This window comes from Aphis gossypii, unplaced genomic scaffold (assembly GCF_020184175.1).
Source record: "Aphis gossypii isolate Hap1 unplaced genomic scaffold, ASM2018417v2 Contig00098, whole genome shotgun sequence".
NCBI classification, from domain to species: domain Eukaryota; kingdom Metazoa; phylum Arthropoda; class Insecta; order Hemiptera; family Aphididae; genus Aphis; species Aphis gossypii.
In genome coordinates, this window is record NW_026083015.1 from 65,539 (window position 1) to 79,529 (window position 13,991).

The 13,991-nt window shown below is 31.9% G+C and overlaps 3 protein-coding genes across 3 annotated transcripts; all 3 read left to right on the forward strand.

Annotated features, from left to right (window-relative positions):
• The first annotated feature begins 4,799 nt into the window (after positions 1-4,799).
• LOC126553211 (uncharacterized) lies at positions 4,800-5,399 on the forward strand. Its single transcript, XM_050208372.1, has one exon. It carries the CDS (start codon positions 4,800-4,802, stop codon positions 5,397-5,399), a length of 600 nt encoding a protein of 199 aa, XP_050064329.1.
• Positions 5,400-5,436: 37 nt separating this feature from the next.
• Positions 5,437-6,048, forward strand: LOC126553212 (uncharacterized). Its single transcript, XM_050208373.1, has one exon. The coding sequence runs from the start codon at positions 5,437-5,439 to the stop codon at positions 6,046-6,048; it is 612 nt and encodes a 203-aa protein (XP_050064330.1).
• Positions 6,049-10,103: 4,055 nt separating this feature from the next.
• LOC126553214 (zinc finger MYM-type protein 1-like) lies at positions 10,104-12,256 on the forward strand. Its single transcript, XM_050208374.1, has 3 exons — positions 10,104-11,616; positions 11,677-11,897; positions 12,041-12,256. Exons 1-3 carry the CDS (start codon positions 10,104-10,106, stop codon positions 12,254-12,256), a joined length of 1,950 nt encoding a protein of 649 aa, XP_050064331.1.
• Positions 12,257-13,991: the final 1,735 nt, after the last annotated feature.

Below are 13,991 nucleotides of genomic sequence, written 5' to 3' on the forward strand. Positions count from 1 at the left end.
ACCATGAATATTTGCAAATTATTTTGTAGGTATATTTCATAAAAATTTTTGTATAAGTAGCTAAGAGTTGAAAATTTAATACAAGGTTTTTCATAAGTTTAGCTTACAATTATTATAAAAGAACTTAAATTTTGTTGTATTCAGGCCATTAAAACATAAACCACCTTTTTCACCAATCACTAGAAATTATATCCTAGGCTGACAAATCATCTTCGTTCAGAATCGTTTTTCGTATACAATGATAACTATCATTGGATTCAAATTTAACACTCCTATAATATATAATAATGATCCATACGGCACCTAATGTACAGCAGAGCGGTACTCACTTGCCCGCTTTTTTTATTTCACCAGACTGAGAACTACCGAACACGTTCATGGTAGAAACTCAACTAAAGTTATTTTCTAGTATCACTTATATATTTTATCCAACTATTATGTGTATTGTCAAACCCCAACCACTTTACAAATATCTGTGTCCCCTTCCTACGAATAATTTTTTCGATTAAATATTCGTTTGGGTAATTTGTTTTACATATTTCCTCAGAGTAAAAACAGCCAGCAATTGGTTTTCCTGTATAATCTTGTAATTGATATGTAATAGGCATGGTTTGATTAATTTTGATAATTTTGAATATTTCCGCAGACTAACTTGGTAAATAACCTTTTGTAAATACACTATTATATGTACTTATACGAACGTAATCACCAATTTTTAAACTATTTTTTCTATTAATAATTTTGCGTGTTTTTATTTCAACTGATGTTGGATCTAAATCAGCTTGTGTCGGAGTCATCCTTATTGTTCTATATTTTGTATTATTATACTCATTAATCAATGAAGGTAAAATAGAAATCCAATTGTATGAACCTCGTGCAGTAAACTCTCTAAACATTTTTTCTTTTAATGTACGGTTGAAACGTTCTACAATACATGCTTTCATGGTGCTATACGTTGAATATTTGTGTATGTTATACTTTTTCATCAATTTATCGAATGTTGTATTATAAAATTGTTTGCCGTTATCAAGCTGTAGTAGTTTTGGTGAACGTTTGAGTAGTATTTTCGACATTGCATTTGAAACTTCTTTAGCAGTTTTTGATTTTAATGCTATCGCCCATGCAAATTTCGTAAAACAGTCTATGACGCATAGAATAGGTATAGGTTGTAACCTTTATTTTTTTTCGAATATGGTATCATTTCAACCAGATCAGCTTGCCATAGATCATTTTTTCCGTATACATTAACTATACGTCTTATGTAATTTTTTCTAGCAGGTTTGTGTAGTTCAAATGCGATATCTCGCTTAGACATTTGGTATACGTTTTATGTAACCAGCTTCGCGTAATTCTTCGAAAATTGATAGTATTTCGTTGGAAACACCAGTATTGCCAGCAGCTTTTGATGCTAATACTAGTTTAAACGGGAAACCAATTCATTCGGATCGTTCCAATATTGAAGTGTATGTTTCTGTAATTGTACAGATAGTCCACTACCAGATGGAAATAATGTTGTGATTATATCTCTGTATTTATTACCGCCTTTTTTAATTTGTTTGCTGTTTGACGTTAAATGAGCTGATGTTTGAATTAATATAGATTTATATGTTTTTAAATCGTTTTCGGTATATGATTTCGGGGCTTTTGAAAATATTAAACTACAGAGTCCCTGTGTTAACGGGTATGTAGTATCATCAACAATTATCGTATTTCCGACAAGTTTGATTTCTTTTTTACCTAAACGTACCGTTTTATTAGGCTGTAATTTAGGACCATACGTCTTGTCTATGCTGTATGAATCTAACAATTCATATATTTGATAAAAATGTAAATCTTCAGTGTTGTCTATAGTTTTATCCAAAGTAGATTTTTGTATTTCGTTTAACGGATCGATAATCGGTTTAAATATTTCTGTTACTATCGATTGAATATCGGATTTTCCTTGTTTTAATGCAGTATATTTTCGTTTAATATTTTCTTTTGCTTTTATCAATTCTTCGAGTACTTCACCACTGGCGTCCATGATCGTGAATGAGATGTTTTTTAAAAAACGTAAGTTTATATAATAACAAACGTGTCGAAGCCGTGACGATAACGCCCATTATCGCGTTCACACTCTTTGTTTATTACGATAAAGTTGAACCTCCCCTTACGCCAACACGATGTACAGAAATCTTTAAATTCTGTATACGACATGTCACCAGAGCAATGCTCCATGTAAACATGTTTTAAATTAGTCTCATCTTGTTTCAATAAAACGATAAGGTTAGCGTTATCACGCAAAAGTTGTTTTGGTACTCTTGAATAACTCTGAGCTAGATAGCACACATCTATAAGGTTATGCCTTCCCCTTGCAAAGATTGATCTACATACTCCTTGCCCCTCTGTCAAAATATCGTCTAGAATATACACAGAGTTTGGTAGGGCTTTTTCAGGTTCAATAACTTGTTCGTTTTCGTAGAACGTAAATAATTGTACTCCTTCGATGTCTGATAAGATATTACTCAACATTTTATATTTCGGTTGATCCAGAGTTTTCGAATATATGTAAACATTGTGAAATCTTATTCCATTTATATTAGTTAATAATACAAACATTAAATTCGTTTTTCCACAGCCGGACGGACCCACAATAAGCGCACGTATCGTATTAGGTAGAAGCGGACCGTGTCTATAGTTTTGAAACGAAGTAGGTGGATCTACGTTCTCAACTGTAAGCTCGGTTTCTTGTTTAATGAATTTCATTTTGATATAAATATCTATGTTGTGATGAGAATGTCATCAGTACACAATGTCACTCGCTCGAAGAAGCAACAAGAATAAAGGCTTATTAACACGCTTATAAACGAATTACCGGTCGAACTTCACTTGCCTGGTAAGTTTATTAAATCCGATATTATCATAATAATAATAATAATATTTTAATTTTTTTGTAGGTTATCAATACTGTGGACCTGGTACAAAATTGAAAAAACGTTTAGTTCGTGGTGATAAAGGTATAAACCCGTTAGACGCTGCGTGTAGAGACCACGATATCGCATACGAACGTAGTAACTCTATCGCCGATTGTAAAGAAGCTGATCATATATTAGAACAGTGAGCCTGGGAAAGGTTCAAATCGAAAGATTCTGGTTTAAAAGAAAAAGCTGTAGCTTGGGGTGTGACTACCGCCATGAAGGCAAAACGTAAAGTTGGTGGTGGTTGTGATTGTGGGTTTAAAGCAGCGGTTAAAGCAACTAAAAACGTTTTAAAGAAAAATGTCGGTGAAAAAAATTTAATGAAATTAACAAAAAAGTGTGTAGCCGTCGCACGAAAAACATTTAAATCTACAAAGACAAAAGTTCCGAGAATAGTAAACATTCCGAAAAAAGGCGGTGCATTACCACTTATTCCGATTTTCGCCGGCTTATCAGCTCTAGGCGCTCTGACTGGTGGAGTTGCCAACGTTGTTAAGGTGGCTAATGAATTTAAGAGGAACGTTCCATCACATTTGGGAAATGGTTTATACCTGACGCCATATAAAGGCAACTCGTACAAAATAGGCGATGGTCTATATATCACACCATATAAAAATGGTGGTGGGAGAGTAAAGACGAAAAAAAAACTAATATCTACGTTACCCAAGAGAGCGTTGTACGATTTCGAACTTATAAAAATCGCAAGTTTGTTGAAAATACCACATTTCATCGGTGTGTTTACTAGAGATAAGTTGCCAGTTCGTCCTAAACGATTTGAATCGGCGATTGTTAACTTGGACACTGAAAACGGTACAGGTACGCATTGGGTAGCGTATAAAAAAATCGGAAAAAAAGTAAAATATTACGACAGCTTTGGAAATTTAGCACCTCCGCTAGAAGTACAGAAATATTTTCAAGGATGCGATATTAATTACAATTATAACACAGAACAGAGATTTAATACATCAAACTGTGGACACTTGTGTATACAATTTTTATCATGTACACGATAACGTTAAACGGAAACTCGAGTGAACTGTCATGCGATATTTTTCCGCCCATAGAGGTAGAAAATACAGCACAAATATGTCTTTTGAGCTTGCTAACAAATAATTCAATTCCAAACACAGAACCTGGTTGCAATACCATAGGTTTTCGGAATATGATTGGACAAGTTGAAAACGTAATTATACCTACTGGAACGTATGAGTTGGAAGATTTAGAGTTTGTTATAAACAAGTTGAAGCCCGACTATATAACTTTTTTCGAATTAAAATCAGATGGTAACACGTTAAAGTGTATGATATCCTGTAACCATGAGATTGACTTTTCAATCGAAAACAGTATAGCAACATTATTAGGATTTAGAAATGTTGTATAAACTACTGGTTCTACACACGAATCTGAAAATACAGTCAACATAATGAAAATAAACTGTATAAAAATAGAGTGCAACTTAATAACCGACTCATATTGTGTGGCGGATCGCCGAGCCAGATTATACATGAATTTTATCCGACTGTTGCTGTGGGCTATAAAATTGTTGAAATGCCTAGACATTTAGTTTTTTATGGTCTTAATACTACTTCTATAAGTAAAGTTAAAATCATACTAAAAGATCATAAAGATCGATTGATAAATTTACGTGGTGAACCAATTACGATTCGATTACAAATAACACACGGATAAGATGGTGCTCAAGTTTAATATAAATACTACTGCAATAAAAAAACCCGTCATTAAAGTGACTGCAGTTAAGAAGTCAACACCTATATCTAAACCGAAAAACAACGAGTTCAAGCTCACGAAAAATAACTTAGATTTTCTTCGTTCACTACAATAATGGATGACACATATTTAGATGTAACGGCCGGTTATGTCGACGATTGTAAAATAACGCAAATGCAATATCATTCGTTCACGCCGTATTCAAATACGTCTTTTTCATACAATGATGAAATTAGAATAAATATTCAAAATATGAAATCTTACACTCTACCGTGTGAAAGTTATATTTACATTGAAGGAAAGCTAAGAAAACCTTACGATGCTGAAGGAGATGTACGTTTTTCAAATAATGGTTTGGCATTTTTATTCTCCGAAATGCGATATGAAATAAACGGAATAGAAATACAAAAATTGAAATCACCCGGAGTATCGTCTTGCCTGAAAGCATACTGTTCATATACACCAAGTGACTTGAATACGTTAGACAATTGTGCTTGGGACTCGGGCATGGACGGTGAAGATAATAAAAATTTTATGAGCAACGATGTATTTACCGGTTGTATACCTCTAAAACATTTATTCGGATTTTGCGAAGATTATAAAAAAATATTACTAAATTGCAATCAACAACTGATTTTAAATCGCTCGTCTACCGATTTAGACGCATTACGTATGACGCAAACCGGAACCCCCGAAAACGTTAGAAAAAAATAAAAAAAATACGATTGAATTGATTAAAGTGATATGGAAGATGCCTATAATCAGAGTTAATGATAAAGAAAAATTAAAACTGTTGAAAGTGATAGATTCACGTAAAACGTTATCATGTGCGTTCAGAACCTGGGATCTATGTGAATATCCTGTACTACCTAGAAATACTTCACATTCATGGACGATAAAGTCTAGCAGCTTGCTTGAAAAACCTAGATTTATTTTGTTTGGATTACAAACAGATAGAAAAAAAAATATAGAAAACGACGCTGGGCGCTTTGACCACTGCCAACTAAAAAATCTTAAGGTACACTTAAATTCTGAAGTGTTTCCATATGAAGACTTTCGTGCTGATTTTAAAAATAATACCATCAGCTTACTGTATAAAGCCTATACAGACTTTCAAAAATCGTATTACGAGAGAGATTATTCTGAACCATTGTTATCAAAAAATGTTTTTCAAACATATGTTCCAATCGTCGTTGTCGATTTATCGCATCAGAATGATAACGTAAAAGCATCGACCATAGACCTACGAGTAGAATTTGAAACGGATACGGTTATTCCTGAGAAAACTGCAGCTTATTGTTTAATTTTACATGATCAGATTATAACTTATAACCCGTTTAGCGGTGATGTTAGAAAACTGTAATTTTTATACATAAATATGTATATTATTTCTATTTGTAATTATTATTTTTTTTTATACCTTGTAAATATATTATTTTTACTTTGTGAATATTTTTATTACCTTATTATTAATAAATAAAAAGAAAACTTTTTTTAAAAATAACTGACTTGTTTTTATTTTACACAAATACTATACAAATATTATACAAAAATATTTTTACACAAAAATACATTAAACAGTGTGTCGTCTTTTGGGTAGTAAGTTGGTAATATTGTATTGCGGTCCGTATGGTCTATCGTTTTCGTCTGTACAGCTTGTCTGTGATGGAGGGGAGATATCAGAAAGAATTTCCTAAAACATGAAATATTAAAATATTTGTTTTTTATAAAGTAGGTTTTGTTATATTACCTCATTAAATATAGTGTAAAATGAAGGCGGTGAAAAAGGTTTCTCGTATCCCCATAAAATATAATATATTAATATTGGTATGATAAAAATAAAAAAATATTTTTTTTCTTACCTCATCTTTTTCTAATTCGTCCAACCATCTTTGTGCGATATGTTCAGCTGCATGTAATTGAAGCTGACTTGTGAAATTGTAGTCATTTACATGTGTTGCAATGCAAATGTTGTTAATGCTTTTCACGCGAATTGTCATATCTTCAAGCGTTCTAGTTTCAACCTTGGTATTTGTTTTTAAGTATGATGCGATTTGATTAATTTGCTGTATTACAAGCGGTTTAACGATTTTGGTTTTTCTCTCGATGATCTCGAAAATTGACCACTCTAAATCTTGTAACTTTAATAAGTCGTTACGATTTAACAATATGCGACATCCGTCTTGAATTTTAGACTTTATAATGAGCATATTCTCTCCTTGGTACACCATACTAGATATTGTAATTGAATCGGAATCCAAAAATAAATTACGCTTATACTTTTGTGGTTGTTCGAATATAAATGATAAAATGTTTCCCATAAGTCGGAAAATACGTTTGAGAAAATCGGCGGAAATATTTACAAAACTTGATGGTGTTATAATGTGAATCACGGTGTTGAATTCATCTGTCGGATCGAGTCCGATGTTTAAAAACTTGCGAGATGAAAAATCAAGGAAAAAATTACTGCAATCGATTAGGTTAGCCGGTGGTGACGGACGCACATATGTAAAAACAGTCTTCTTGTAAACAGCACGCATGTTTTCAATCGAACCAGCCATATTCAAAAATTTTATCACAAAACAACGCACTTAATCGAACGAAGAGTGGAGATAGACTGATTTCATTTCAGATTTTGAAACCCTCACATGTATATTTTATGGTAGGGATTTCTTCTACAAGTTTAAAGTATGCATGTCAGAACATGTTAGATTATTGAATAATACTATTGTTTGTAATGCAGACAAGACTCTACATGCTTGTTATACTATAATTTTTCAAATGGTAATATGCCGGTAATATGTGATAACAACAAGGATAGATAGCGTATGATAATTCGTCTGACTATTGTTCACAGAATTTATATTTATTTTGGAATTTATACTTTTTATTTTCACTTACAAATATTTTGCTTACACAGGGTGCTTTGCGTAAAAAATATAATATTCTGGGATAGAACCGATCCGGGATATGTACAAACGTAACCAAACATATATTCCCCCGCTACTATTCTACCCCATTGACATGTATCATCAAAACTGATACATTTAAAGAAAAATTACACGGCCATATGAAAAACTTACTAGCCAAGCATTTACATGATGTGAGTACAATAATATGACAAAATAGTTCTGTGTATGATAACTGTTGAATATACATTAATATGTTTACGGTAATATAGTACGGTAATATGTGTACGGTAATATAGTACGGTAATATAGTACGGTAATATAGTACGATAATATGATAACCATGGCGATGGATGTGGGGGCGGCGGCGGCGCGGCGGGGACGGGGGCGGGGGCGTCTCAGCTACGGCGGCGGCTCAGCGGCTCAGAAGCTCAGGTTCCAGAACTCTAATTTTACACCTACTATGGCCTGCCCTCGAGTTTCGTAATTTTGTAACGGTCTAGGCTATTAGAGATTGCGCCGGATATCAGTACTCGGTTATATCGATCGATTGGTGAAAATTCGAAATCCATAATAACAAACTTATGCGTTTTAACTCTATACGAAAATATATTAAATAAAATAAAAATAAAAATACAGAAAAAAAAATAATAATAATATAATAATACAATTATCCCACTTTTATATATATATATAATAACCAAATTATTCAGTTATTCTGAAATGTGAATACGACTTCTTCTTATCATTCGTTTTCTCATACACTTATAAGCATAGCATCTCCATGACTCGGTTTATACTGGGGTTTGCCTTATAGAATTCTGATGATCCATAGGTGGAGCCACAGGGCGTGCAGGGTATGCAGCTGCACGCCCTGATCGCCCCAAAATCCGCTATAATTTAAAGGTTACATAATACATTTTAAATATTGGATTAATAATATGATTTCCACAGAACTACCAAAAAATTGATTTTTATAAATAATTAACTGCTGTGTTGTCAATTGTCATACTGGCAGCACTGAGCTACCGATTTGTGATATCGGTACTCATTTATGATTATGATATCAAGTAATGATTAACGGTTGACGGTTGTGTAAACATAATAAAATTTGATTTGTATCGTTGTGTTCTTCTTAGATCATATTCTGTACCTATGTCCTATACGTCTTGTGTCTTGTGATTTTTATATGATCTAAATTCTAAGGTTGTGTTGATCGCTTAATTACTCACTATTCAGTACCTGTCGCCGTATACTCGTATGGATGTCCGTACTTGTTTTATTCATCATATAGCGAACACTGAACTGTGAAGTCAAACATGACTGATTCTGAAGAGTCTACAAAGCGTAAAGGTGGCTCAGAAAAAATCAGAGATAAAAAAAAAACGAATTCTTGAAAATGATGCAAAAACGTGTGGTGACATTCGGAATATGTTCTTCAAATCCAAGGTATTAATATTATATACTACCTTTTAATATTACCATTGGAGATTTTTATTCATTTTTCAAAATATTTCTACACTAATAATCTTGTTATGAATTTATGATAATTATTTAAGTGTTTAATTTAATGATGTTTAAAGGGTGAAAATTGTCCAAGTTCCAGTACAGAATCACAAAATAAAATGGATGATGATGATGATACTTTAATCCCCAGTTCCAATATTGTATGTGAAGTGAATAGTTACATAAATATTATTTAATTGCCTATTTGCCTACCAAATATTTTGCCAATACATTTAAATAACTTGTTTTATGAATAACCCTTGCCTGTATATATATTTTTTAAGGATACAAGCAATATCCCATGTCAACCAAGTATACCATTTGTAATGAATACTCAACAAAGCAATATAAATGAAGTAAATATATTTAGAAACAATAAATACCAAAATCTTACTACTTACTAACAAATTAACTATACATACCTAATACCTATGTGAATTGTGTTTTATCAATAACAAAAATATACATTATTATAGTTTTGTATAGCCTAATAGTCTTGTTTATATGTCAATGTTTTAAAATACTTTATTACTTATAAAATTTTATTTATGTATGTCTTAGGATTAAATATGTATTAATAAATATTTATATTAATCATTAATCATAACGTCTTGTATTACTAAATAACTATGTTTAACTATTTATAGTTACTCATTTGAAAACAGCAATGAATGTTTTAGTATATTTGGAATAAAAATAAATATTTATTTTGAAGATTAGAAGTAAGTTTATTCATACCTATATTATACTTTAGTTGGTATAGTATAAAATATATAATGTATTGTTAATTATATTTAGGTAGAAGTAAAGCATAGTTAAGTGCATGTTTAAATGTTGCTTTCTTTGTCATTATTATTTAGTAGGATCAACATATATTAATTATAATAAACTAAAAGAATACGGGTTTCTTATTTTTAGACTTATATACCACTACCACATAATGATAGTAAAAATAAAATAACTGATCCTATGGATACCACTGCCATCTAATAGACTTGAAAAAATGGAAAGGATTAAGAAAGGACCTTATCAGCCAATGAATATACAATTTCCTCGAAAAACAGTAGGTACTTCTAAAAGAAGTTTTCATTCGAAATGGTATTACGATTATAATTGGTTAGAGTATAGTCAAACATTGGATGCTGCATTTTGTTTCCCTTGTCGCTGTTTCGCCCTTCAATTAACATCCAAAAGAGGACATAGTGATCTAGCATTCATTAAAAAAGGATTCACTAATTGGAATATAGGACCACAGAAATTGTGTGCTCATCAAACAAGTGAAACACACATAGCTAGTATGTTTTCAATGTCTGAAGATTTAAAAAATAATCCAATTGATATCATACTAGAAAATGAAAAAAAATTAGAACTAAGTCAAAGAGAAGAAAAGAGACAAAAGAATAGAATATTTCTAAAACAACTTATAGACGTTATTATAACCATTGTAAAAGGAGGCCGCGCTTTACGAGGACATGATGAGTCACAATTCAGTAACGAAAAAGGATTGTTTTTAGAAATTGTTAACCTGATGTCAAGACATGATCCTCTTATGAAAAAATATTTAGAAGACTCCCCAAAAAATGTTACTTATCTGAGTCATCAAATTCAAAACGAGATTTTACAGAGTATCTTAAATGTTGTACAAAGAACAATAACATCACAAATTTGTAACAAACCTATATCGATAATTTCAGATGATACAACTGACGCAGGTCATCATGAACAGATGTCTGTGGTTGTACGATATTTTGATATGGACTTATTTGTGCCAGTTGAACGTTTTATTTGTCTTAAGCGAATATTAAGTGTTAATTCTAATGCCATATTTTTAGAGTTGTCAGAAATCATGTCCACCTATAATCTTAATTGGAATGATGTGGTGTCTGTATGTTTTGATGGTGCTTCCACGATGTCAGGATGTATTTCGGGAGTTCAAACTAAATGTAAAGAAGAAAATTCAAGAATCATGTATGTGCACTGTTATGCTCACTGCCTCAACTTGGTTTTAGTAGATGCTTGTACTACTAGGAGAAATATTCCAATGATATTTGATTTTTTCGGAGTTGTTCAATTGTGTTATTCATTTATTGAAGGTAGCACTGTACGACATGCTATTTTAGAAAAAATATCAAAAGATACTAACATACAATTGAAAACAATGAAATCGTTATCTACTACAAGATGGGCATGTAGAGCAGAAGCCGTTGCATCACTAAAGCATAATTACTTAGCTCTTATCCCAGCAATAGAAGAAATAATTTCTTCTACTTCAGCTACTGATGTATGTGCAAAAGGACGTGGTCTTCTATTTCAAATAAAGAGTTTCAATTTTATATTAGGATTAGAAATAATGCAACCAGTTTTACAATTGATAAATAAAGTTAGTAAAATGCTTCAAACAGAAAATTATGATTTTCTTTCAGGTATGGCAAATGTAAAAGCTCTTCGTTTAGCATTATTAGATATGAGAACAGAAGAATATTTAAAAAAAATATTTGATACAAGTGTATCTATATGTAAATAATTAGATGTTCCAATTCCTTTAATTAATAAAAGAAAAATCTCTTCTCACATAGACAGTAACAAAACACAATTTGTTCAAGAAACAAAAGAATCGGAACTTAGAATATCAGCTTTTTATCCAGTGATGGTTCATAGTATTGATGAACGATTTAGCCAGGACACTATACAAGCTATACATGCAGTTGATAGTTTACTAAATATGGATATATCGCAAACAGAACTATCATATCTATCAAAAACCTTTCAATGTGATATTGAAAAACTAGAAATAGAAGTGAGGCTAATAAAAAATAATTCTACGATTCCTAATAAAGACAGTTTCAGTAATAAAAGTAAAATCCATGAATGGTTAATTTGGCTGAAGTCTAATGACCACTATATAAATACTTTAACCAATTTTTTAATGTTATTCAAAAGTTTGTAGTGATCCCAGTAAGAAGTTGTACTTGTGAGAGGTCTTTCTCTAAATTGACCCTAGTCAAATCTAAATTAAGATCTACCATGAAGCAAGAACGATTGAATGCTTTGATGGTATTGACAGTAGAGCAAGAAATGGCAGTCAATGTTGATGCTGATGCTGTTATTGACGATTTTAAAATAGCGGTAGATTTTAAGAGACGAATGTCATTATAATAATTCTGAGTAACGTTTATTTAAGTTAATATTATCAATAGGTATGTATGTATTTTTTTTTTATTATTATTAGTAATGACATAAGTAATGTAGTTAAATATTTTTATTACATACTTCAATCTTAATTATTATTAAATATAACGTGACTATTAAAAACATTTTTGCGATTTTATGAATTAGCTCCCCCCTCCTCATTCTACTCCCCTACTAGTGGTGGGCCGATTTAGATTCTGCATATGCTGAACAAAATTTTGGCTCCGCCTATGGATGATACTCTATACGCTAGGGTCTGAAGTGCCTTCAATTCTTCGTCGCTTTCCTCTCCTGTCAGAGTCGGTGGTACTAATTCACGATAATGATGGTGGCTTGTCCCACAGGGGCTCTAATAAGATATATATACATTTATGTAAACAAAAAAAAAACTATATTTTTCTCTAACTACGTAATATTATTTATGACTACCTACTAATATAATACTACTATTAAAAAAAAAAATTATTATTTATTTTATAATTCGGTCTTGTAAAACAATTTAACATTGTTTATGTGTATACGATAACCTTTTCGACCTTTATTTACCGTGATATTTTCATTATCGTGTACTTCTAGCACTTCGTATGGACCTGTCCAATTTCTACTCAATGTGTTACGTTAATTATGTTCTTTAATTAGGACTTTGTCCCCCTTTTGTATTTTTATCGCATGCATGTTTTTATCATAATAGTTTTTATTAGCCTCTTTCTTTTTAATTAAATTGGCGTGTGCCATTTTGTGTGCTTCCTTCAGAATACGTTTTAGATCGCACACGTAATTATAATTATACTGCGCTTCGGGTTCCTTATGAAATGATGACGGAATATTCGGTTTCCGTCCGAATACTAATTCATACGGCGTATATGACATTGATGTATACACCGTAGTGTTATAGCAAAACATCGCGTATGTTAATAATCTGTCCCAGTTATTGTCCTTATCGACAAAACTCCGTAAATATGTTTTTTATGTTAAATGGCTCCGTTCAATAAAACCGTTTGTCTGAGGATGCCAAGAGGTGGTTTTAGATTTTTCGATGTCTAATAGTTTGCACATATTTTTAAAAATATCTGATAAGAAATTAGTCCCGCAGTCCATGAGTATGGAGGTCGGAATTCCGAAAATACATACGAAATGTTCTACAAACGCCTGAGCTACTGTCGGTGCGTCCGTAGTACTTAAAGCTACGACTAATGAGTATCGAGATAATTCGTCTTGCAACGTTAATATATATGTGTTTCCTCCTGTCGCTGGTGTTAGTGGCCCCACTATATCCAAACATATGCGCTCAAAAGGTTTTGTTACTGTTGACGTAATTAACATAGGTTGTTGTGTTTTTATGTGTGATTTAATTTTTTGACAAGTTTCACAATTTTTAATGTATTTCTTAACGTATTTTTTCATATTTTTCCAAATGTAATTAATTTGCAAACGTTTCATTGTACGGGACACCCCGGAGTGCCCCCCCCCCCATTGATGTATCGTGATAATCATATAGAGGCCGGTTATGTACACATGTGGCGCGGACAACGGACACTGCGTGAACTTCTTTCGGGAGTGATAAAATATGATAATTGTAATTTGTAATTTATAATAGTATAATACGCATGATGTAGACATGTAGTACCTACTATAAATAGCATGATTTCAGATTCGTACGAATGTTCAATTATTTGTAAAGACGTAAAATTTTATATTATAA